Raw genomic sequence first — 27341 nt, 5'->3', positions numbered from 1 at the left:
TTTTGAGAGGTAATTCTCAGCTCTTTGGATGTCCTTCAAGTGGAATTTTCCAGATGTTTTTTCAACATTAGATGGGTTATAGTTTGGGAGTATGACCACAGAGAAAATGCATCCTCCTTATCACATTGCAGTAAGGATATTGTTATGATTTGGATATAAGGTATCTCCCAGTAAACTCGTGAGATAGACAATGCAAGAATGTTTATGCGTGGAAAGATTGGATTATGATAGTTTTTAATCCAATCGGTGGACTAAATAATTTCCTGGATTGATAATTTGATGATCCATTTGAATGGATTACTGGATGGTAATTTTAGATAGGTGGGAGTATGGCTAAAGGAATTAGGTCTCTGGGGATGTGCCCTCGGGGATTATATCTTTTCTCTGGCTCCTTTCATTCTCTCTCTGCTTTCTGGTTGCCATGAGTTGAGCAGCTTTCCTTCCACAATGCTCTTCTGCCATGATGTTCTGCCTCACCTTAGTCCCAGAGCAATAGAGTCAGCGGATGTTGGACTGAGACCTCTGAAACTGTGAGACCCAAATAAACGTTTCCTTTTCTAAGTTGTTCTTATGAGATGTTTTGGTTCCAGAACTGACTGACACAGGCATGTACTATCAAGCTGACATCACACTGTTAGTGTTAACCCCTGACTGGGGTTATATCTGTAAGGTTTTTCCACACTGTAAAGTTATCCTTCTATTTCTGATTTCCATGCTGAACTCTTGGGAGAGTCACTATACACAGTTCTTATTTAAAGTGGGAAATTATGCTCTATCTCCTTGAAGGCAGAGTAGCTACATGACTTATTTGGACTTCTTTTGCATGTCCACTTTTTAATTTACTCAGTCATTTGTTTGCATCAGCATGGACTCATGGATATTCATTTTATATTTTATGTTACAATCCAATATTTTACTTGTTTTGTTGCTTAGATTGTTTCAGGTTGACCACTGGCTCCAGTGTCTCTTTGACATTTCTCCCATCATTGCTTTTTGTTTGCTCCCTGTTTGGTTTTGAGCAAAATGTTTCTTTTGGTTTTTATTTCCTGATACTACATGCCTGTATATTTCCTGCTCTGGTCCTTGAATCAGCTGCTTTCCCCAGGCTGAATGTTCTCTCTGATATGTGGATGCTAACCCATAATTAGGGAGGGTAGAGAGGGGAAGTGTAGAAGTTCATTAGATTAGATAAAGGGGAATGAAGGGAAGTGAGTGGAGATGGAAATAGGAAAGACAGTAGAATGAATCGGACATAAATTTCCTATGCTCACATATGAATACATGACCAGTGTAACTCCATGTTATGTTCAACCACAAGAATTGGATCAAAATTGTAATGGGTTGTACTCCATGTATGTATAATATATTAATACACACACTATTGTCATGTAAATCTAAAAATAACAAAAAAGTGTTTATTTCACGGGAATAAACTCATCAATTTCTTTTAATGTCTTTCTTAACAGTAAGTTTCTTCAGAGCAGGAATCTTTTATTTTGCAATGTTTAAGGATAGTCGTGATTTCTTGAGGTTATGAGTAGATTAGAAGACTTTCAGGATCTCAGAACTCGTCCCAGAAACCATCTCAATGATCTCTATCACCTTTCCCATGGCAGAAAAAGATCAGATATCAGGACAGAAGAACTGCATCCCTGGTGTGTCTTTAGAGCATCAGGGAGCGAATGGTTTGGAGTTTCTCTATAGTGAAACAAAGTTTCAATCCTCAGCTCTGGAAGGGTATGGAGGTAGGGCAAACATCCACAGCCAGGCTCTTGGGGATCAAGAACCAGATTTAATTACATTTTGTGGCCATATTCTGTAATTTATTGAGGATCTCAAGGTTCTGTTTATAATTCTCTTAAAGTTAATTCTGAAAGTGGAAATCCTCAATCCAATAAACATCGACTATAATGATTGTTAGAAACAATAAGGTGAATGTTTCTTGTCTTTAAAGAACAGCCATGAATAAAATTAATTATAAGCACTATGTTATTGTTCTATAGATCAATCACATTAACAGTACAGAATAGGGAACTGTTTAATGCAATTTGAGAGATTTAAGACAAGGAATAGGTATTTGTACTGGCTAATTTATGTCCCGGCAGTCTTGGTAGAATCAAGCATAGGCCCTAATTTATCATCAATAAGTTAAAAATGTTCACATGAATGTAATACCATCTACTAATTATGATAAAGGATGGCTATTGAGAAAGTATGACTTTGTTATTCAGCAAGAATTTTAAAATCCAGTTGTGAAAAGAAGGCTAATACAGACAGAGTTGTGAATGTATACAAAAATCTTCTATGTTATATTATAAAGAAATATTATGAATTATTTTAAAATTAAACATCTTGGGGTTGGAGATATACCATAGTGATAGAGAGCTTCACTTGCGTGCACTGGAGGAAAAAAGAAATTAAACATCTTTAATTCTTCACCCTAAGGAAAACAGGTTTTCTGAAAATATTATAGTTGTGTATTTATGGAATATGATTGTCTAATACTGTTAATAAATAAATGAGGATTGGTTTCTGTAGCTTTGATAGTTATGTGTCCTAGAAACTCTCAGCCCAATAAATTTTCCAAGCCATACTTTATAAATCTGCTTCAATCAAAAGTAGAACTGTTCATAAAAGAGTTTCCTCTCTTCTTGGAAATTGCTATTTGTCTTTGTAATTTCTGTAAACACAATGAATAGTTTGCTTTATTTTCCTTTTGTTGGATTCTCCTCCTTTTTCCTTACTAGCTAAGAACCCAAATATATCTTAATGTAATTTTTAAAAAACTAATGTTTTTCTTACTATTCCTCCATTTTTTATTTTTATGATAACATTTCTACAGACTGGATTTTGATTATGTTCTAATTATCTCTGCTGCTCACAGTCAGTTATTTGCTCACTTAAGCATTTAACAAATATGTAGCAAGTACTTACTTTCCTGTATCCCGGCCACTACCATAAGTACTGAGACTAATGCAAGGAACAGAATAGACAGTCCCTGCCCTCAAGGAGCTTATATTCAAATAAGGGAAGACAACTAATAAACAAATACACAAGAAATATGCAACCTGTCAGTTGTAAATGCTGTGGAGAAAAATGAAGCAAGAGTGAACTTAATGGTCATATATTTTTTTAAAAATTTTTTAAACAGCATGTCAAAGTTCTCATTCCTGAAGAATAAACAGCCTTCATATGATGATGCTAATGTGAATGTTGCTATCTCAGAGTTCTCTGTTTTTCTCTAGATTAGATTACTGATCCTGCAGACCTTATCAAGGAGGGAGGTCATTTGTGAGCCAGGAAACAATTGTTTGCTTTACCTGGCAGCCTGCCTGAAAAAGACTGGAAATTCTCTAAGGGCAGCCTCACTCCTAAGGGCAGATGCTGGATTTTTAAAAAAACAAAACAAAAACCTTTAAAAATAGTTCTTATGTTTTTAACACTGAGATGTTAGCTGGCTTCTGACAACACTTAGAGATATAAGCTACAGTCTGCTGTTGTATGCCTCAATTAATAAATCTGGACCTTGATCTCTCCTTCTAAAATAGGCTGTGAGTCCTCATTTTTTCTGGAGCAAACACTGTGAGGCGCGACAGTGATGGGTGTTATCAGCAGTAGTTCTAGGAGAGGTGCCTGTACAGTGTTCATGCTTTTGTCATTTTCGGAGGAGAATGGAACATCCGCATCCTGTTTTCCCTAGAACTGTGCCCTATGACCTCTCTATTCAAGACCTTGGCTGGTCTAACCCAGGAGCTTTGATTTCTTTGTAAAATGAAAAATATAATATTAACCTTCTTAAAATAATTGATGGATTTCTTTTCAAAAGTAGGTGAAAGTCAACTCAATATTTATAATTTCTGAGCTCACAAGCATTTGCGAACTATTTAGTTCCTTTTATGTATGAAGATTGAGTTTAAATTACCAGCAGCAGTGATAATAATGCAGTGGCTATTATTGCTGTGTATGGGTCTAGAATACCTGAGCTATACATGTTAGAGTCATTCTTTTTTCCAAGGTCCCAAGAGAAAATAGATACATTGAACAATACCTGAAAAGGAGCAATTTGATGATTTCTCTCTATGTCTCAGTCTACTCTTTTGGAAAGTATACAACAAGGTTGTTGGAAGTACTTCATAAATTAATACATGAAAGGCATCAATAGCTACATTTTTTTCTGTTGCCTCCTTGTTCTTTGAAGGGATAACGGTGCCAAGGACAAGGACTCCAAAGCTGGCTTTTCTGTATTCAAATTGTGTTCCCACTACTAACCAGATAGATAACCATGGATAAATTATTGAGCCTTTCTGTGCTTCTAAAAAAAAAAATACTCAGTACAGTATTGTGTAGAATACATGAGTTAATACAAATATTTGGAACAATGACTGGCACATTATTAATACTCAAGAATTATTAGCTTCTGATATTCATATCATTATTATTACTAATTATTTATTTGTTATGGCTTTGAACCCCAAATTCTAATGCAGTATTCTAAAGAGCAAAACTAAACCACACTGAATTCTCATTTTTCTCCATGCCAGGAAAACCTAATAAACTACCATCCAAACTAGCGAAGGTCTTTGCCTTTCTCCCCCTACATCCAAACATGACTTCTTGGCTCTTATAATTCTAATGTCAATCTTCTAGGGGCAGAAGGAGCACATTGAGAAAGATACCCCAAAAGAACATTTGCCCCCATGCCTAGGAAGAACCTGTCCTAGGTCATTTGTCACTAGGGTATTAGCCCCAAAGCAGGCACACATGATAAAGAGTCCAAAGTGAGATTTTGAAGGAGAAAAGTTGTTGTCAGTCCACTCATTAGTGGCTCATTGGCCACTTTATTTCGCAACCTAAGAAAAGAGATTGCAAAGAAGATTTCCACAAACCACTCTTATTTGTCCAGGCTCTGAGAGTAACAAGGACTCTGAGAGGCCCCACTTCAGTTCTTGCCAATTTTAACATAATTTACAAAATGTACTTGGAGTTGAAATGAACTTCCTCACCCTTGTGGAAGACCATGCCAAATCTGGAGATCAAAGGGTATATTCAGACATTTCTCTGCAACCCATGGACCAAACAATAACTTGCCTGAATTCATTTTAAGAAAACCACTTTATCTAACTCATTAAAAGCTAAAAAAATTTGAATATCAATTGGCCAAATGACCAAGGAGTAGAGGAGACCTGACATACCAGTATTTTCCAGCAGGGCTAACACTATATGCTGCTACGAAATGCAGAACTGGGGCAGACTTAGAGCCAGGTGGAGAACATGTGGGAAGCTGGCGCCAGCCTTCTGCTGCCTTCAGGGACCCTGTGTTTCCAGAGCTTCCAAGTTTTCAATGAAGGTCGAAATCTGGAATTTTATGTGGATTGTGTTGACATTTGCATTTTGGCAAATACTTAAAATTAAAGCAAAACCAAAACAAACTATGCAGGCCAAAGGCAGCCCATCTGATGTCTGTGTGCCTCCAGGCTTGTGATCTCTGCTGTAGATCCTTCACATTGGCCATCTAGATGTCCATACTTTTAGCACTTGGAACATTGGCACCAAGCCCCGCCATATATATTAGTTTGTAATTTTGCTGAGATATACATTTTCATCCCCAATGCTCCAAGGCTAACTTAAGGATGTGATTTACTTAGTTATTGTATGTGCTTTGTTCCCTCTCCAGTTCTTACATTTTACTATGGCTTGTAGATTTCTTTGATCAAAGTTGAGTACACAGAATCTCTCATGAAACAAGAAAACAAACAACAACAAAAAATTATTTTCATAAAAATTAAAATGGAGCACAGGAGTGGACGGGGGAAGGGAGTTAGTTACCCTGTGATTGTTGGAAATAGAAAGGTAGAGTGAAAAGAGCTACTGAATGATTAACTGGTAGCTAGAGGTTTTCAAGGTTGATATAGCAGTCAATGAGGGGAATAGGAGTTTTTGTGGAAACAATCAGCATTTTCCAGATCATGGTAGCAAGAATTAGGGAAGAAGTATATGAAAACAGCTCTTAAAATTTCAGTTATACTTTACTTCATTTAAAGAGAAAATTTATGTGCTACAGAGTAGTTTTTTAAATTATTGATTTTTAACTTAAAATATTAATCAAATACTTTTGAGAGAGAAGGTTTCACCCTTATGAATGTCAAGAAACTGTGTGATGCATTATAAGTTGTCCTAAATTTCCTTGTAGTGTTTTAGAACTAGATTGCTAAGGGCAGTAACCGTCTGTTCTTTTATTTTTGCTGTTTTCTTTCATATTTCTAGTACAATATTTCTACTCATTGGAGGTTCTCAACAAATTGAATGTTTTGAATTATTTAAATGTCTCTTCCAGTTTTAGACATTTATGGGCCAAATATATATTTCTGTTTAACAACTCTAGAAATCATGTGTGTGCCTTCTGAAGCAAGGGGTAGCATGCCTTAGAGGAGTATATAAAAAATATATACTCTGCCTTTAACGCTCAAACAATGCAGTCCTTAATTTAAAATTCTTCTCCTTGCATATCTTTATCTTCTTAAAATATTTAGTTGGGAATCTTATGACAGGAGGTTTTGGGGGTTTTTTTCCCCCTAAGGTTTTAGTATTTCCTGGGCTAGAAGTGATATGGAATGAAAACAGATTTGAATTCTTTGAATCCAAATCAAAGGTTTTGACTGAAAAAGCCAGCTGCACGTTTAAATCGAAGTATTGGAAGCATCATATTGTATTTGGTTCTAGCTGTCAGGTTGGTTTAAAGATCTTCCAAGGGAGGCTAAATGGAGCATGGTGGATCTTTCAAGCCTAAGGCCAGATTGCTATAACAGCAGTGAGATTTCTCTCATCTCCAAATCGTCTGCACCATTTCTCCTTTCCCCTGTGGCCTGACTATTGAGTTATCTTCTAACATCTTGGGATATGTTAAGCCAAGAGAGAAGTTCTAGGGCTTTGAAGTGTCCAAATCCCTTTGCTTGTCTGTAAGGTTTCTCTTCCAGCAACAGGACATTTGAAAACAGAGGAACCAGTAGCCCTGATAGCACAGGACTTGTCCAACTGAGAAGAATTTGATTGGTGGAGAGTGGAATTTTGATCCTAATTGACATAGGGCCCTCTTCCTTGTGAATCCTTTCTTTTGTGAAGCCTTTCTTTGGAAGCATTATGCTTCTCAAGTGGGAAATTCTGGGAAATTTGAAAAGAGAGGGATATGGTGAAGCTGATTATTTCCTAAACTTTTCAGAAATCACCATAACTAATGTAGGAAATGAAAGGTGAGACCTGCATGAATAGTTACTTGGAGGGAGTATTTATCTTGGGATTGTTCAACAAGAGGCAATCTGTACAGAAATTATTATTTTAATTGATTTTTCATACAAAAATGGGGAAAATTTCCTAAGCAATGTCAATGATTTTCTACATTGCTCAGTGTCCCCAATTTCCCTTGGTTATTTTTGGGATACCTATTTATATATCATCAACAACATTAAACATTGAAGTGTCTTTCTTTTTTTTTTTTCTCCATGAGGTAACACTTTTATTATTCTATTAGGAACTAGTTACCTAGTTATTCTTTCTTTTTTTTTTTTTTTTAGTTCTGGGAATTAGAACCCAGGGCCATATATTTATGCCAGGCAAGTTGCTCTACACTGAGCTATATTCCCAGCCCCTAACTAGTTATTCATTCCTTCAACAAATATTTTTAAGATACCCATTTTGTGCAAGGCATGATAATATATATGCCAAAGAGAGTAAAGGAAAATAAATACACACACAAATGTTATTTTTAAAATGTACAGATATTATTCAAGAATGTACTTACCTGAGATTATTTTACAAGTTACTATGATTTACTGACAAAGAGCTTTGTTCTTTGTGAAATAGCAGAAATATCACTTGCATTGGTCCACTGTACCCTGTATTTTGAACTCAACTGTGCTGTTTATAGCTACATCACAAATTCCTTTTACACAAACCTATCTATTTTGTTTTTGTTGAATTTTACTTTCTGCCTCACATACTCCTTTTCATGTAAGAAGTTGATGAAAGTATATTTGATGTTTAGATCTATAAAAAAGTGGTAATATCCAAACCTAGACAAAATGTGTTCTTTTGACTTTTTATCATTATTTGATTTCACAACTCTCTTCTATCTTTAAAGATTGTAGAATTTTCCTTCCTTCTAATCTCCAAATAAGAATTTATAAATTTATAAAATTAGCAACTTAAATTGTTCTCATTTCAGTCTTTTAAAGTAATTTAATAATCTCTTTTCAAACAATTAAACTTTCTCTACAATATAATATAAATATGTTAATCCTGTTAAATTAGAGAAGTTGAATTTCAATTACTGTGAATATTGGCTTTTTCTTTGAAGTAAATTCAGGATCCCCGTTACTTGTGTTCTAAGATTTAAATAATTATATTTTTTAATTTGAGGAACTAAATGCTACCTTTAAAATATCTCATAAAAATTGTTTTCTTTTCCATATTCTTTTGCTATTAGGTGATTTGAGCTCCTGGGATCTGCTCATTTGTCTGCCTTCAAGGAAGGCTGACGGAAAACCCTGTGTGTCCAAGGAGGACATGTGCAAGTTAAGTTCACATCAAAGGGTAAATACTCTTAAAATGTGCATGTACTTTCTTGACCACTGCATTTTAGCTACACAATGTTTAAAAGAAAAGTCTTGAAAATCTTTAGAGAAAGTTCCAATGAGCTATGACTTACACAGTTCACCATGAAATGGCAACAGTTTTTTGTTTAAAGGGCTCTTCCCCAGCATCAGCTACTATTGATACTGTTATTGAACTTGGTAGGACTCCAGCTGTATCTAGAAGTCTGTAGCCTAGAGAGTGTAGCTGACCCTGGCCACATATTCATCGAAAGATCTTCATTTTCTAAAACACTGGTCAGACTTTTTCAAACTCATATTAATATCTGAAATTACGATAAAATTCATACAATTTGTTATTAACTTTTAGAATTGACATTCACGGTTTACTGCCTATATTGTGTGAACTTTTGTAAGTGCTTTTAGAAAGTTAACTAAAAATTAGCCAAGGTCTATTTGCTGGTCACTATGCTAGAAAAATTGATGTGTTGTCGTTACTTATAACTTCTCTGTGAGAAAAGTATCCAAACCAAGTTATTTTCCATTTTCTAAGTGGAACTGTAGCAGCCCACCCTGAGTACCTGATATTCCTGCAATGACAGTTTGGGTTACTCTTGCCTTCTTTTAACTCTGTATTCCCTTGGCCTTCTAGCTGAGCTTTCTCTTTGTAAATCTTTGGCCATTCCTTCTCCTCTCTTCATGGCTACCTTATCTCTCGCCACTCTTTAAATGCCCAGGTTCCTTAAAAGCACTCTCCAAATTTCAACCACCATTTGTAGTAGATGCCTTCTTAAGTCTTCATCTAAAATTCAGAGCACCTCCCAGCCTTCTGGCTTGCCTAGGCACAGGCTTACTGAGCACTGCCACTTGGACATCCAATATACACTTCAAACTCAGTGTGGTAAAATATGGATTCATTGTTTTCCCCAATAAATTTGCTTCTGCTGTTGCATTCAGAAACTCTGCACAACTTCTCACAGCTTCTGTTCTGTTGGTTACAAGCATGATCAATCATTCCATCATCTCCTAAGATCCAAACATGGTCTTCACCCGCCCCCAAGCCCTTCCTTTCTTTTGTCATCTATATCTTACCAAGAGCCAATTAAGCAATGTGACCCCTAACATTATCCTCATATTGTTTCTAATCTCTACATTTACACTTATGGACCTTTTTCTGGTCATAAATCAGCACTTTTACCTGGATAATACTAAATATTCACCACTTTTTTTTTCCCCAAAGCAATATTTTGCCCCTGAAATCAATCCTGACCACTGATGTCAGATGAAAACTACAAAAAGATGAATTGGGCTTGTGATTATTGTGCTTAAAATCTAGAATAACTTCCCATTAACTCAAGAATAACATCTAAAATATTTATAGTGCCTTAGTCTTTCAACAGGAAATATATGCTACATTTATAAGAGTAAAACTGAGGAGAAACTGAGAACTAGACAGAGACTTTGGCAGTGTCAAAGAAACAAAAGAGATTGTGAGGCATCTAAAGTTCAGCAATATCCTAATGTTTCCACCACCCCTGGTCTTAAGACAAGTATGGAGAAAGAATGTGTTGTTGTTACTTATATGGAGAAAGAATGGTGTAGCCAGAACTTAGTGAGAAAGTGTTCTCACTAGGAAGAAGCTTTAAAGAAATATAACCTTTGCCAGATTACAGGCCTGCAGAAAGGGAGCCTGGGAGATAAGAACCCTAAAACTCTCTCCTCCCGGGCACCAATCTTCTAACACTGCCTTCCATTGGTTCTTGTCAACTTAGTGAGAAGGAGTCTATGGTTCCACCCATAAAAGTCAGCCTGCTGATAACAGCAAGGCGGGAAGATCTGGAAAGGAAAGCTTCTCTGTGAAAGGACCTGCCAAATGGTGTCCTTCTCTTATTTTTTTCTAGTTCGGATGTTATGCTACAAGCAATATTACACTGATTATAGCTCCTTAAACATCTATGCTGTTTTCTGTAATATACCTTTATTTTTAGTATTTTGTTTGCCTGGAATGTCTTTTCTCTTCAATTTCTACCTCACTGATTTTAAACCAGGAGAGATTTTTGTCTTCCTGGAAATATGGGCAATATCTAGAGACATTTTGGGGTCTGTCACAACCTGTGTGTGTGTGGGGAAGGTATACTCCTAGTATCCAAGGATGCTATTAAATATTGTAATGATGCCCACAACAAAGAATCATGCAACCAATATGTCAATAGCGCCAAGGCTGAGAGACAACCATGTACTGTCTTTGCTAAGTTAGCCACTTAAGTCTATTAGACTCAGTACCACTACCACTTTCTAAGGATTATCACAATTCCTCAGGTTTATCTCTAGTGTTTTTTTAAAAAGCATCATATTGTTTATTCTTTTTCTTTCACCTTCAAATGAAAGCCAGGTTTCACCAGCAAATGAGGACAAATGAGTTCACACTGGCATTAGTATTGATATTTGGTTGGACCATGCACCGCCCCCCCCCCCACTCAGCAACTTTCCCATCAATTTCCCCAAGAGGGATCTCCCATATTCTTAGCAGTAGTGTTTGCATGCGCTGTTCCTGCATCCTGTTTCATCCCACCATAGGATAGGCTAGTGAGGATCATTCTATACTAATGTGGATGCTGCTGCTGCTGCTGTGACAGATGCCTTCATCACCCAGGTGCCTACATAGCTGCATAGTTCTCAATATGCTCAAAGTCCTTGCATTTCATCAGTTTCATCTGAACTGGAATTAGATGTAGAACAATGAGAATGTAGCTTTCAGTATCTTTTCCTAAAATTAGAAGACATTAGACACTGGGCTGTCTCTAAGACATTTGCTAGCTTAAAATTTACATGAGAGTCACAGGACATCAGTGGAATATGTGATGAGAACAGAATAGAGCAGAACATCCAGTGATGGCAATGGAGAAATTGTATTAATCAGTGTTATCTGTAGCAATAGAGACAATAGAATGTGCATGTAATTTTGCTTTAGTAGATAGGCTGACACAGTCAGAGGCTGGATATTCCCACAGTGGTTTTCTGCAAGCTGGAGAGCTAGGGAAACCAGTAGCTGCTCAATTCAAGAAACTAGATGCCTAGGAACATCAAGGACCACTAGTGTACCCCAAGTCCAAGGCTGAAGACCTAGAATGTCCCTAGAGAGTCACTGGTATGAGTCCTTGTCCAAAAACTGAAGAAACTGGAGTCTGATGTCCCTGGTGATGGTAGCAACAAAAACCGTACCCACTCAAGATAAATCAAGCTTCTGCCCTTGGTAGAGCTCCCTTGAGCTTCCTCCTTCTGCTTTTTGTTTCATCTGGGTTCCTGCCTTATTGGATGGTGCCACACTCATTCAGAGTAGGTTTCCGCACTGTTTACTTACCCACATGCCACTTATCTCTGGAGACAGCTTCACAGACAAGCCCCGGAGTGTGCATTACCAATTTTGTAGGCATTCTCAGTCCATGCAAGTGGACAACTAAGATTAACCATCATAGAAGATGATATGGGGATGTAGGACAAATAAATTAAGAAGGAAATACAAAGCACAGTGTCGGTTATGATGAAATTCTGTTTCCAATTTTAAATTTTGAAATAGTTCTATCTTTATAGAAAAATTACAACAATAATACAAAGTTTCTCACATATCCTTCACTGAACTTTAAGGTTAACATCTTACATAAACATGGTACCATTATCAAAACTAAGAAATTATCATTAAAACAAAATATTCAGCAAATTGTAAACAATATGCAAACTTTCTCATTTTTTAAAACTTATATGTCCTTTTTCTGTTCCAGGAGTCAATCTAACAGCCCTTATTTTATGTAGTTGTGATCTTTCTATAGTCTCCTCCAATCTCTGACCATTCCTCAATCATTCTTTTCCTTCATGACCTTGACATTTTTCAAGTACCAGTCAAATATTTTGTATAATGTTCCTTCACATGGGCTCACCTGATGTTTTCTTTTTCTCTCTCTTTCTTTCTCTCTTTCTTTCTTTCTTTCTTTCTTTCTTTCTTTCTTTCTTTCTTTCTTTCTTTCTTCTTTCTTTCGATGCTGGGGATTGAACGTAGGGCCTCATGTATACTAGGTGAACACTCTACCACTGAGCTATGCCCCTAGACCTTATCTGGTGTATTATAATAATATTACAGATTTTTGAAAGGAATGTCCCAGAAATGATATGCCCTTCTCAGTTCATAATATCAGAAGGCATGTAATGTCTGTTTGGCTTTTTTTAGTAGTGATGTTAACCTTCATCTGTTGGGGAAGATGGCATCTATGGGTTTTTCCACAATGGCATTACTGTTTTTCCCCTTTGTGATTAATATATATCATAGGGAATGATAACTTGAGACTGTGTTAATATCTTCTCTTTAAATTTTGGCCCAATAATTTTAATATCTAGAAATAGATCTTGCCCACAATAATTATTATTCTGTTCATCTAATGTCAATTTCCTATTTCTCTCATTCCATTTACAATAATTTACTGGAATTCTTCTATAAGAAAGAGTTCTTTCTATCAATGTGGTTATGTCTGGATTACTTTTATTTAAAAAAATAGAAAAAGTCTCATTTGAGAAACTTCTTGTCTTGAGGCTTACTTTTACACTAAATTTATATTGCCACTTATCAAGATTGAGGCCACAAAAATCCTGAGAGGGCTTTCTTTGTTGAATGTCTCAGTAACATTATTCTTGGATTTATCAAATCATTCATTTATTTTTTTATCCATTCATTGATTTATTCATCTACCCCTTTGTTCATTCTGATTATTTATTAAACATCTGTATTAAGAACTGTTTTAGGCACTGAGAGAATAGCTGTTAACAAACAACACAGACCAAAAAAACTTCCCCACTCTTAGGGAGCTTAGTTACTTAAATGGAGATAAAGGGAAAAGAGATCACTAGATAAAAATATGATTCTTTAGATGACAAAAAAGTACTTTTATAGTACTTAGTACTAAAAAAGAAAAATAAACTAAGGTGAGAAAACACTGGGAGGTTGAGTTTTAGATGAGTGGAGGAGATTCCACCAAGAAAGAAACATTTGAGTATTTCCTAGAAGATGGCCTCTTATACTGGGGAATAGAGTAAAACCACAGACACAGAGGAAGGAAACGATGGGCATACAGTAAAAAGAGGGTGTTTTGCTTGTGTGAAGAATATGAGTCCCAGGAGACTGGAGTAAAATGAGTGTAGTTGGGAGGTGAGGACCAAGATATACTCATAGTGGAGGATTCAATAGTTGGGGGGTCTGGGGTCCTTGTAAGGACTATGGCTTTTATTCTTGGCAAGGTTGAGGGTTATTGGAGGATTCTGAGCAGAAAGGTAACATGAGTCCATTTACAGTTTTTACAGGATTGCTCTGGCTGCTATGTTAACACAAGTACCCAGTGAGCAAGGACCAGTTATTGCAATAATGTGGTACTGAGATGAGGATGGCTTGGACCTGTGGAGTGACAATGGGAATGGTGAAATATAGCTAGGAGATACGTTAAAGACAGAAACAATAAATAATCATAGCTAATACATTACCTTACTATGTGCCAAGCCCCGTTCTAAGTGCTTACATATTTATTCATGTGCATTCTCTACAGATGATGAGACTGGAAACACAGAGAGGCTAAGAAACTTGTGTAAGGGCTCATAGCTAATTAATAAAGCAACCGAGATTCACACCTAGGAAGCTGACTTCAAATTTCTGATTTCTCAATCATATCAATAGAAAATTTCAAAATAAGTATTTGGGCACTAAACTTGCAGCCTAATCTAATAAGTATTTTTAAAGAATACATAAATTCTCAATGATACATGTAGATCACTATCATTTTGGAGAGTGAATAATTTGAAGCTTTATGAACCATGACACATTTATGTAAATAACATAAATATTCAAAACAGGAATTGCTTCAACTTGGTTGGGGATGTTGTAGAATTGTCAATGACCTTGGAGGGAACAGAAAAAGGGCACCTGTTTGAACAAGGATTACTAGCCACATTAGAACTTTGTAATTTTAGTGCTTAATGTAAGTGATCATAATATCTATAATTGATAATGAAATGGCCATGAGTCTCTCTAGTCAGGAAGATTGAAACATGAATTTAAAACTGTCTTGGGCTGTGTAACATTGAAATTGAAGTGAGAGCCACTATTTGGGTAACACTAAGTTAGTAACTGGGGCTCTATCTCATCTCAAACCGACGGGTGCTGGTGTTGCAAAGCAGAGGGATTCATTTCTAGCTTTAAATGTTTGTAGGATTAGTAGTCCCTAAAACCAGGATGCTGTTTTTAGTACTTGGCACACTGGGAACTACAGAAATGGCTGTTATTGTAAAGCATGCTGGGCTCTGTCAGGTGAAATTTGTGGAACAATAATTGTGAAACACCTGGAAGGAGGGAAAAACAAAAAACAGAAAACCTTTCTTTCTTTGATTAGCTTTTTAAAATTTTGGTGTTATTAATTCTTTTCCTTGCTGGTGACATTGGATAGTTTGGGAGAAGGACTAATTTTTGATAAAAGTCATAAATATGTCTATGGATATAAAAAGAAAAGAACAGTTTCCTAAGAGATAATGTTATGTGCTTGTTACTCTCATTATTCCAGTGACTAGATTCTTAGGTACTTTTTTTCAGTTTATCAATAATTCAGATCCAAATGTCTACTCTTCTTAACAAATTAATGGTATTAGTATGGTTTTAGTTTTTTTCTGATTTATGCACACTTTCTAAATGCTCATTGTAATTTTTGCTTTTTTTTAATGAAATAAGTCTCAAAAGAAGAGTGATTTTTCTTTTGCTTCTGACAACAGTTAATGAATACAAATTAATACATCTTATCACAGATTAAGTTTGTGGAAGGTGTGCTGGGATCAAAATCTTTTAAAATGAGCATTTTCTTTATCCCAATTTCATCTCTTGGAAATATCCCAGGGTATAAATATTATTATTATTTTATATACGAGTACTAGACCTTTCAAAAAGTTTTGTGCCAAGTTAGAAAAATTGCAGTCTATGTATAATACAGACACTGTATTATTTGTGTTTAAAGCATTCAAACCCAATGTAAGATCGGTATTTATTAAAATGATTATTTAACTGATAATGACATGTCAGTGTAGGTTCACCAAGTGAAACAAATGTACCGTTTGTGCTGAGGATGTTAAAACTTGGGAGCATGGGATATTTGGCAGATTTCTATGCCTTCTGCTTAGTTTTGCTGTGAACCTAAGATTGCTCTTTAGAAATAAAGTAAAAGCTATGAAAATTATTGCAAAGTTAAACTGCAGAAACTCTTCACCATATAAGTCAGTTAATCCAAATTAAAACTCTGATGATATTCCACTTAGTAATGATGCAAAATTATATATTTTATGATAAATCAAAAAACAAAAGGCATTAAGATATAGGAGAACACTATTAGCTTTAATAATCCAAAGGGTTGGATTGGAACACTGTATAATCCATGACCCTTGAATGTTTTCACCTTTTTGTACTCAGTTGCTCCTTATTTCTGCTTTAAATTGGTACAATGTGATTGTCCATAATAATAGGATACATTATGTTTTATTCATACACGTACATAATTTAATCAATCTCATTCCCCAATCTTCCCTTTCCCTGTCTTTCTCCCTCATCAGATCTTCTTGCTCAACTCTATTGATTTCTTTTCTATTGATATTTTAATGAGTGAAAGTTTTAGTTTTTCCATTGTGATGACCAAAATATGGGACAAGAACCACTCAGAGAGGGAAAAGTTGACTTTGGCTTATGGTATCAGAGGTCTCTGTCCATAGACAGCAGACTCCATTGTTCTGGGCCCAAGGTGAAGCAACACATCATTTCCCAAGGGCTCAGTGGAGAAAGCTGCTCAGCTCACAGCAGGGTCAAGAAGCCTAGAGAGAGTGGGGAGAAAGGGCTGCATGGAAGATATACCCTTCCAGGGCAGGCTTCCAAGTGTCCCACCTCCTCCAGCCATGCCCCACCTGCCTAGTTACCATTCAGCCCATTTAAACTAGGATGGACTGATTAGTTTACTGCTCTTACATTTCAATTCTTTTAATTCTGAATATTCCTATAGAAACACAGGAGATTTGGGGAAGACCTCACATCCAAACTATAACAGTGGAATATATATCAGATATGTAAATATATCATATATATACATCATTGTGGTTTATTTCTATGTTAATGTGAAGAGTTTGGTAGATTGCATTCCCTAGTATGTCCTTACCCCCTCCCCTTCTCTCTATCCCTCAATCCCTGTCCTCTACTGGTCTAATGTCAATTTTTGTGAGTTGCTCATTTAACTGCTTAATTTGTTGCTCAGTTCCAGAGCTGAATAGAGATGATATTTCTGGTGTCACATGTCACCACGATTATGTTGTCTCCCACTCTTCTGAATTCTAAAGATATACTTTGGAGGAAAGAGCACATGGAGAAGTCATTGGGCTGTGTGCATGGGGTGACTAAGGGAAATAGGAGGCAGAAGCATAGGATGTTGCTTCACTTGGCTTGACTTTGATTTTTTGAAGCAAGTCCTTTGCTATTCCTGATTCAGTTTATCTTCCTGAACCTGTGCCTCACATCAAGTCATCTCTTCGACAAGACCCAGTAATCTAACCTTGTGTCTGAAATTCAGGCTAGCCATATTCTACCATTGCTGTATCTACATAAATTCTGTAATTATTGCTGTTCATTCACCAGGACTCCTCTGTTCCCTTCAGTGTGCATAGGATGGGGTGGCATAACACATTTGCATCCACAGTGCAGCACGTTTACTCTGAACCCTTTAGGAGAGAATTAGAAAAGAAATGGAGCCAGTCTATGGCCTTTGATGTTGCTTACTTAGTACTGGATCTCTTTCTGAGTATTTCTATCAAGTCACTAGCAATGGTATGATTGCTGCCTTATGTGGAGAAAATGGTTCAATTTCATTGACTTTCAAAGCTTGTCAGAATCTAATTTAGAAACAGACTTTGAGTGTTCATTTAAATAACCATAATCACTTCCATTCTGGATTCTCAGTACCTTAACAGTCTTCTGCCAGTTCCTCCAGCTTCTCTCGAGAATTCTGAATTGATGCATCCAGAGCTTTATGGGAGCCCTTATTTTCTTACCATCAGACCCTGAAGTCTCATTTTTTAATTTTAGAAATATATACAACCCTAAAACAAAAAATCTACTGCCCTGACAGCCTTTTCCCAATTTCAAGTGCAAATGAGTGTAAGCAACTTAGACTTTGGTATCCTTGTAGACTTTCTTTTTTTTTTTTTAATTTTTTTTAATTGGTTGTTCACAACATTACAAAGCTCTTGACATATCATATTTCATTCCTTGTAGACTTTCAACAAAAATACAGTATTTAGGGTGCTCCTAATGCAGTAGTGGGTTCTGCTGAAGCCCAAGCTTCATTCATATAGGATCTGGACTAAAGTTTGTTCTTCTTCTACCTATTATTGAGGGAAAGGAAGTTTACTAAATAAATAAACGGGTTAATAAGATTGCAAATGTTAGAGGATATTTAATTGATGCAATATTTCAAAGCTCTGTTGTTAATGAATCATTTTTTAAAACACTACAGCTAATTATAGAATTGATAAAATCTTAGACCCGAAGTAGAACTCAGAGACCGAAGGCTCTCAATGTTTTATTTTACAAAGAATAAACTGAAATAAGGCAGAAAGATACACTCAATGTGACAATTCTATTAAATGCAGAAGTGACACTATAACCCATGTTTTTTGGTGTCCTCTTTTTTTTTTTTTTTCCCTCAAGAAGAGCTGAGTTCCTTTTATCTAGTCATGCCAGCAGGGCACAATGGAGAAACTACAATGGTTTGTTAAGTTAGGATGAATTAGTTAGAAGGAAATCAATAATGTCTCCAAAATGAATCTGATTTTTAAGCCAATTCACTTGGATTTCTTTTCATTGGTTTTAACAAGGTTTTACCATATGTGGCCTTAGTTTGGGGATTTAGTTGATGACAGCTTATTCATCTGTAAATTCACAAAAGGAGAGAATTAAATTTGTTTGCATCTTTTCTTTGTAAGCAAAAAAAAAACTATATTTGAATTTATGATAGAACTTACAAGTCTTTCTAAGAACCAATTTTGCTTAAAATAGAGATTTGTGGTGATTGGCTTTGATGTCTGAAAGCAATAATGCCCTTCAGTATGAAGACTGAATGCAAACTTTTGAAACAGATTTAACACTGAATTACCACTGAATAACTGTGTGATGCAAATCACTGAAGGCTTCTGGATCTCTGGAATTTTAGTTGACTTTGAGGTATTTTAGTGCTATTTTTTGCAATGCAAAATTTGAAACAGTCAAGTTTTTTGTGTTACTATATTTGCCATAAGTATTTCCTTTTACATGAAGCAACAACTTTGAAATCTAAAAACAGCTTTCAAAAGCATTTCCAAATATTTTGAAGATTTCTAAGGGCAAGCTTTTTTTGTTATCAAATCATTTTCATATTCTGAATATGAATGTAGACTCAATTTGAAGGTTGGGTGTGGATGGTGTAGACTGTGCTTCACATTTAGACTCTTAAGTTTTTGTGTTTTCTCTGCTTTACCATTTATGAATACCTAACTCAATAGAGTCCTTTTTGTTCTTTTCAGATAAATATAGTGCCAGAAATACAGCAACAGCTTTGCAGAAAGGAAGGATTATGTCAAATAATTAGAAGATTTCCAGGTAATCTTCATTCTGTTTCCTTGTGTATAAACTCATGACATATGTGTCTTAAGCAGACACCAAGCTACCAGGTCTCGGAATACCACCTTTAGGTCCTTTGTCTCTCAGTTCTGTTATCTCCATATCTTCTATAATCCACAGGTTTTGCTGTTGGAAAGATAATGATAAGAAGCCTAGCAATGGCATTTTTTAAAATTTCCATTTTCCTTCTAATTTTCTAGATGTGTATTTCTTTTCCTCTTTTCTGCTTCTCTTTAAAATAATTGCTGCTTTGTCTTAAAAGCAATTCTTTTAGAGTTCTTAGTTATATAAAACTCTGGGTTTTTTAAAATTGTTTTTTATGATTAAGTAATTCTGATCTTAATTTTATTTTCTCCTTTCTCAAATCCTTAGAATGTACATGTCTAAGAAAGGATACTGAATGAATAAATTCTGTGTCTTGACTATATTAGGAATTTGGGATAAAAATGACCTCCTCCAGTTTCTGCATAGATTCCCACAGTGGGAAAAAACATCAGAAGGTATATGAGCCTTTATAGACGAAATAAACCCTCACAGACAAAATTATGGCCTACTTTAAAACTCATTGGTGAAGGGGTTCCTCAGATTTCTTATTTAAAATCCATTTAAGATTTAATAGTTTATGCCCCTAGAAGGCATTTCACTACATAATTAGAATTTAGACATGCATATCTTTATTTCTGTTTTTTTAAAAAATAATTTATGTCTTAGTGGTCAGAAAACTGATGATATGTATTAGCCTATCAGCCTCTCCTTGGGATTTCCTTATCCACAGCAAACCTAACCCCCTTTGGCATGCTCTGCATTGAGGACTATAGTCTCCTCCTGTCATTTATAGGGAAGTAAAATATAAATGGATTGGTAATTCAACTTTCAATTTAAGATACACTTCTAAATAAATAGCTCTATAAATTTGGTTCTGTAATTATTGTTTTATATGACAATTATAATTGACTATAATTTTTTTTGGTAAGCTCTAACTGGGTCATTTTTAATTTTATAAAAAAGGAATTTTCTGAGAAGTAAGGCAATTTACTTCCATTAATATTATATTAATAAATACCCAGCCAGCATTCTATTAGTTAAAGCAATCTGAAAAAAATATTGTTTGCATTTTGAACAGAGCCTTCAGTGGATTTTTAAAGTATGTTTTTCTCTGTTGTTATTTATGTTTCAAAATGGTTGATTCAGAACATTAAATTTTTTAGCATTGTAGTTAGCAGAATGGAATCATAGAAGTGAAAACCTGTTTATGGTTTGAAGTGGATTATCGATTTAAAAAAATTCCCCAAGCAAGTCTTATATAAGCCTACATTTTACATTTTGCTTCCATAAAATTAGGAAGTATTTTCTGTCTTCATTTGTTTTAAATATTTTTTCATTCTCAAGAACATCTATAAAGTCTAGACATATGTAGTCCTTTTCCCAGTCTGTCTAATATGTTAATTTTCTATTTGTCTCTGTGACTAACAAGATAGTTTCATGGAATACATAGCCTTTTAAATGGAATTATTTCTACTACCATATTATCTTTCTCTAGCTGATGATTTTTTTTTAGATGCGTAGCTTTAAAGGAATGTATTTGCAGCATTATTTTCTGATCTAAATCTTATAAACAGTAGCTTTTGTTGTAGATGCTACTATGATTACACAATATATAATATAAACTCAATATTCATAAAAATAACAAACATTTTTGTTTATTGTGAATGCTGAATATTTAATATTGAATTCAGATTAGATAACAGCATGTCAGTACCTAAGTACTGTTAAAAAAGAAAAATGGTAAGACTAAACATTACACTATATAATCTAGACATTTTATTTATAGCCAAATGACCTATGCCATTTTAGCTGTGTTTTATTTGGAGGTTGACAAAACATAAATTTTGAAACCAGAGACTTAAGATCCATCACTTATTAACTATGTGACTTAATTTCAGTTGTTGGCTTTCTTCTTTATTGTATAAAGCCAGAAAAATAAACCTTTTCATATGTTTAATTTTAAAAAAATCAAGTAAATTCTATATGCATGTATATATGTGTATATAATTTAATTTGAAGAATAAAGCATGTTACATATCATCACTAATGCTCAAAAACTGGTAATTACATCATCCTAGATCTGAAAAATCAAGCATCAAACCTCACAGTACTTGATATTTTCTCTTTTTGCATGATTTTTTATCACTGAGATTTTATGTTTCTGTCAAAAACTGCAAATGGTCTGAAATTTTACCCTGCTTCCAAGCTCACAAGTCAACCTGCCACAGTTTTATAGGTGTTGTCAGAATACATGAGATACCTAGGTCAGAGACAAATAATATTCTCAGTTACAGCAATAGCAATAGGCAAACTCCCAACATTTACACCCATTCACCAGCTAGGTGACAATTCAGTACTTCCTGTTTTCCTTTCACTAGAGGAACCCTAAGCTTAGGGAGTATGGATCTTTTATAATGGGCAGTAAATATGTCTGCCTTTTGCCCAGATTTTTGTTAGATTGAGGAAAAAAACCCACACTTTCCTTCTCCTGTGGAGGGAGATACCATCTCTATCTTTCATTTATGTAGCTGTCTGCTACATAAATATCTGAAAAGATAGTTGAGAACAAAAGTAGTCAGTACCTCTGTTTATAAAATATGCACCAATATGAAAAATGCATACAGAAGTGTCTCCAACAATTTCAGAGAACACCTGACAAGTTCTAACTCTAAAGCATAATCTGAGTTAGAACTTTGAGCTAGGCTTAAAACTTAATTTTGCTTCAGTTTAATCATCTATAGAAATACGCAGTGTAGCTGTGGACAATAATGTTGAGATCCCATCATTTCAATGCGCCTTTTCCCTATGGAGTCTTGCTCTTCCAGCCTTTATCTTCAGCAGTAGGCAAGGACTAGAATACTAAGAAGTGAGGGATGAAATACTGATGAATGTGGCTGAGACCCCTGCAAGTGAGGCAGGACAGAGTTTTGGCCAGATGCAGAGGAGGGATTGGAGGCAGCACTTAAGGCTAACACAGTATGTTCCTTTCATAGCCAGAGTGTACCTGACCTTAGACTTGTGACTCACATGGAAGGGCATGCATCCATGGAAATTTTACTGACTAGCACCAAGACTTTATTTTTATCTTGCCATTTAAGGCTTTGCCTTTTGATTAAAAAAAAAGTTTTACAATATTTAGTTGGCCCAAATATGTCACTAATACTTTCTGAAGCTTTTTATGAAGTTTGGTTTCTTTCTTTTTTTTTTTTTATAAAAAAAATTGCCTTCCCATATTTGAACTACAAGTACAAAACAAAACATAAGAGAAATGTTTTACTTGGGTTTTGAGTTGTTGTTTTTGTTCTTTTTAGTGCAGCTTCTCCATCCAAGAAGTCTTGGTGAGGAGTGTGCCAATTTTTTTGCCCATAACTCATTCCTTCCAGTAGTTTTATCTTAGTTCTGAGCATTGGCTTTCATGTGAAGTTTGAAATATATACCAAGATTTGAATCACAGATAACATTTTGAACATTTTAGAATCTATAGCTTCATTTTAAAAAAATAACATGAGGGCTGGGGATGTGGCTCAAGCGGTAGCGTGCTTGCCTGGCATGCGTGCGGCCCGGGTTCGATCCCCAGCACCACATACCAACAAAGATGTTGTGTCCGCCGAGAACTAAAAAATAAATATTAAAAAAAAATAACGTGAATACATATAGAAAAAAAGAATATAATAAACTTTAGCACTTTTTATATCTAAACAAGTTGAGGCTTTACAAAATTCTACATACCAGCTACCAAATATAAACTAATATCATTGACATAACATAATTGAAATTGTTTTTAAACATTGATCAATAATAGTCACTTCTCTGAGATGGTACTGGTGATTGTTTCTTTTCTTCTTTTTTGTACTGAAGATTGAATCCAAGGGCTTTTTACCAGTGAGCGACATCTCCAGTCCTTTTTTAGTTTTTTGTTTTCAGACAGGGTCTCATTAAGTTGCTGAGGCTGGCCTGGACCTTATGATTGCCCTGCCTCAGCCTGCAGAGTTGTTGGTATTACACTCCTGTGCTACCCTGCCTGGCTGTGATTATTGTTTCTAATATTACAAGCAGAGAAGGCCAAAGTTTGCTTGTTCTCTTGTTCTTCAATCCTGACACACCACTCTAGTTTCGGTGGGCTCCTTGATGCTTCTCTCATTCCAAAAGACTCTCACTTTCAGCGCCACACATGATTATGTTTCTTATGTGAAGCATTTTTCCCCCAAGTAAAATTCTCCTCTCTTTAGTATAACTGACTTCAGCAAGGTGATATCAGAAGTAAACTGGTGGAACTAATTCAGAATAAATTACACTCCTGCCCGCGTCATAAGCTTCTTAAATTTATTTGCATTTTTAGAAAAGACTGCAAATCCAATGAATTTCTAATTGGCAGAATTTCTGGAAGTACATGCAAATTCCCGTTCAGTCCCTCAGCAAGCCACCCACCTCCAAAGCTTGCTGAATCCATCGACTTTTCTGTATCTCCACATTACCTGCCAAGTCCAAGTCAATGCTACCATATCTTCCCACTTCCTTTCTTGCTTCAGTATAATCCAGCCCATTATGCAGACTGTATCAAGAGGAATCTTACCTCTACCCTTTCATAAATGTGTAAAATAAACCTCTTAGATTTGCTCTGAGGGACTAAAATAGCTTTTTTGTGCTCTAATTTGATCTAGAACAGGTGTTACACCTGCTAACAGGGCCCTGATATGTGACATAATAAATTCAGACGCTCCAGAGGCCAGATAACCTGTAGGTTTCCAGGAGTGGTCTGTTACCAAATGTAAAGACTCTTCAACAAAAATCATTTGGTCTTCAAGAAGAGCTGAAGACACAGGAAAGTACAAGGCAATAGCAAGTGACCTCCCCCCTGACCTATCTCTCAACATAGTTGCACTGTTGGGAACCTAAAAAAAAAAAATCACCTCATTTTTCCTATCCTGGTAAAATTCAGTGACCATTTGCTACCATCCAGTGGCCTAGTCCTTCATTACCCCCACCTATCTCTATGCTTCTCTGGGCTTCTCCCCCTCAGCACATGTTCACCTTCCCCAAAGTCCTTGGTGACTCCAGATTCCATTTTACTCACAAATCAGCTTTGCTAACCTCAGAGGACCACGAAGCTGTGTTTTCTACTAAAACCTTAACTCTGGAGTTGGGAGAGATTGTCAATGTCTCTTTGCTATTTTTTCTTCCTTATTAGTCTCTACCAGTGTTTGGGTCATTCATCCTATTCACTAAGTACATTATCACTTGGGTTAACTTCTCCCGCTCCCCTCCAAACTTGCTATCATTCCCGTCGGCTTTTATGTGTGGACAGGTGACCCGTTCATCACCCTGGCTTCACAGCTCTTTGATCTGATCATGTCCATGACCTTCATTACACTTCCACTTCAGGCTCCCATTTTTGTGGCCTTGCTAGGTGAATTGCATTGCCCGGAACTCTGTGAAAGCTCAAACTAGTTCACCATTCTGTAATCACAGCTTTTCAGACTTCTTCACTCCTTCAATGCTACTGATACTGAAAAGTCCTGTGAAAGTCCTAAGACTTTCAATTCTGCAGTTTTCTCTATCAGTCTTTTTTTTTTTTTTTTTTTGGTCACACTTTTTCCTCTACCAAACACTTAGTGTGCCTTCTAAAGTACTTCCCTATTCCTACCTATAACATTTGTATTTTCCTTCCAACCACAGAAAAATTCTACAGTCTGATTTTTCAGCTTATACACAATAAAAGTGGTAGTAAGTTATACCAGTGCACTGCTCTTTCTTTCTAGAATGGCTTCCTCACATTGCTAAAATAGAAAATGCTCACTAGCCCTGATCAACCACCATATCCAGAAAAGCTGGCCTGTAGGCAGCCTCCCTCAATTACCCTCTAAAATACTTACAAAAATACACATCCTCCCCACGAAATGTTAAGGATTGCTCATGGTCCTATCACTACAGAAGAATCTAGGGGGAAATTTCCGTGCATTTGAAGGTTGATGGAACTAAGTGATAGTTCTTGATGCTTTGTTGAATTCAATGTAGATAGAGAAGACCCTCTCCTCCATGGTCAGGATGTATTTCAGAAGGAAGCCAGCAGAATGTGATGGTGTGGATGTGTTTTTTAAAAGAGATTTTTAACTAGAGTTTTATCAAGTCATCAGTTAGGCCAAACAAATTAGATGCTAGGCTTGAGAGAAGCCAAGTGGAAGGCCAAGGACTCATTCCTAAATTGAGCATATTGGTTTTAATATGAGAAATAAATAAAGAAGAAAATAAGTATCCCCAAATTTGACTAATCTAAAGATAATTACTAGGGATATTTGTGTACATATTTCATATTAAAAGTTTAGACTATTATCTTTTTAGACATTGACTCAAGATGCTCTTCAAAGTGAGGTCTACCTAATTTGTAGAGCAAGATTTACACTTTCTTCTCTGTTTCTTGTACCTTGTAAAAACCTCCATTGGAGCAGTATATCTTTGCTGAATTTGTTTGAGTGTCTCTACCTACAAGGACCAAGGTTTCTTGAAGGTGGGACCTTATTTTTTCATTGTTCAAGTTCAATGCATGGTCAGAGTCCCTGTTATATAATTTTCACTCTAATATTTTTGAATGTTCAAAATAAATGGAATAGAACCAATGCTAATAAATGGGGTCACATTTGTGGAAGAGGACCCTGACAATCATCAAAGAGTTTTGCCATTGTTTAGACTTATTTATCCACTTGCTCAACAGAGTTCAATGTTGAGCTTATACTATGAGACACAGAACAGGAGCAGGAGTAATAGGAAATACTGTCTTATTCCTCCTGGTCACAATTGCCTATTTTAAATAATACAATATTTGTATCAAGTAAGGAACAAGATAACTGTCATAAAATTATCTACAACCAAGGTAGAAATATCAATGAATTTCATAGTGTATTGGCAACTTCCAGGTAGTTATCCTTGCAGCCAAGAGACTGAGCACCTCCTTGCTATGAAAAGGGGCAAGTTGAGCTTTTTATCATATTGTTGATTGATCCTTATGGATGTAGGCTAGAGATGGAAGAGTAATTCCCTCAGGTAGGCTCATATATTTGTGCTATTTTAACCCAAAAGGTTTCCCTGTTTGTTCACCATTTCTTTTGAGGAGAAGCTAAGTGCTGACTGCCAGAGGATGGCGCAGAAAGACAATGGTGAGAGATCTTTTTCACTTGTGCAAAGATGTTTCAGTACTGCTTATAGATTTGCTTTCTGGGCAGATTCTTCATACTGATGGTTCTGCATTCAGGGTGGAGGAAATAAATCTCTCACTTCTTGCTGACTATTGTGTTTTAGCTTCTTTTACACATGGATCCTGTGAAAGAGAGTGAGGATGTATGCGATACGACCAGAAAAATCTAAATCAGAAAGAAGGAAAGAGCATTGATTAAGATTGCAGTGGATGTGGAGTGTGTTGTTTTTGTAAACTATAAGCATTAAAAAAGAGCACACACAGAAGTTTATATATTTTATATATATATATATATATATATATATATAATTTTATATAGTTTATATATATATAAAACAGAATGGAATTTCTTTGCTTAATAAAGGGTAGGATCATCTCTCCTTCATCTTCTTTTTTGCCCTTTGTTTCCTTCCTCCTGGTGGCCCCCATAAATATCTTTTTGACATGTCTTAGTTAGAATGACTGCTATTCTCTTTGTGTATGCATTCATTGACAACCACTCCAACAAAATGTGATTTCTTTTTTTTTTTCTGCCATTCCCAGAATTTATTTTCTCTCATACTCATTTGGGAATTGTGATTTAATATATAATGTTGCCTGCTGCTATTTCATATAAAGTTCTCTTATTTCATCTCAATTGTAAATTTCCCTATGGCTAAATATTTTCTTCATATCATATGTCTCTACCTTAACTAAAATATATGCATAATAAGTGTCCGGATGAGAGCTCTTTTCTTTGCAACTACAAAGAACTACAAAATGCAATTTGAACTAGCACAAACAAAAGTGAGTTGGTTAGTTGGTTAAATCA

General features: G+C 35.6%; 1 protein-coding gene across 1 annotated transcript in view; it reads left to right on the top strand.

Annotated features, from left to right (window-relative positions):
• CPED1 (cadherin like and PC-esterase domain containing 1) overlaps positions 1-27341 on the top strand; it is a 250065-nt gene that overhangs the window by 45897 nt on the left and 176827 nt on the right. The window contains exons 4-5 of the mRNA XM_081282994.1: positions 8480-8586; positions 19200-19275. Coding sequence (XP_081139120.1) covers positions 8480-8586; positions 19200-19275 — 183 coding nt within the window. The remainder of the gene's footprint in view (positions 1-8479; positions 8587-19199; positions 19276-27341) is intronic.

The sequence above is a fragment of the Spermophilus citellus genome, assembly GCF_964194105.1.
Source record: "Spermophilus citellus genome assembly, chromosome: 3".
Taxonomy (NCBI): domain Eukaryota; kingdom Metazoa; phylum Chordata; class Mammalia; order Rodentia; family Sciuridae; genus Spermophilus; species Spermophilus citellus.
The sequence above is the reverse complement of the archived record's forward strand: the minus strand, read 5'-3'. Positions and strand labels throughout refer to the sequence as shown.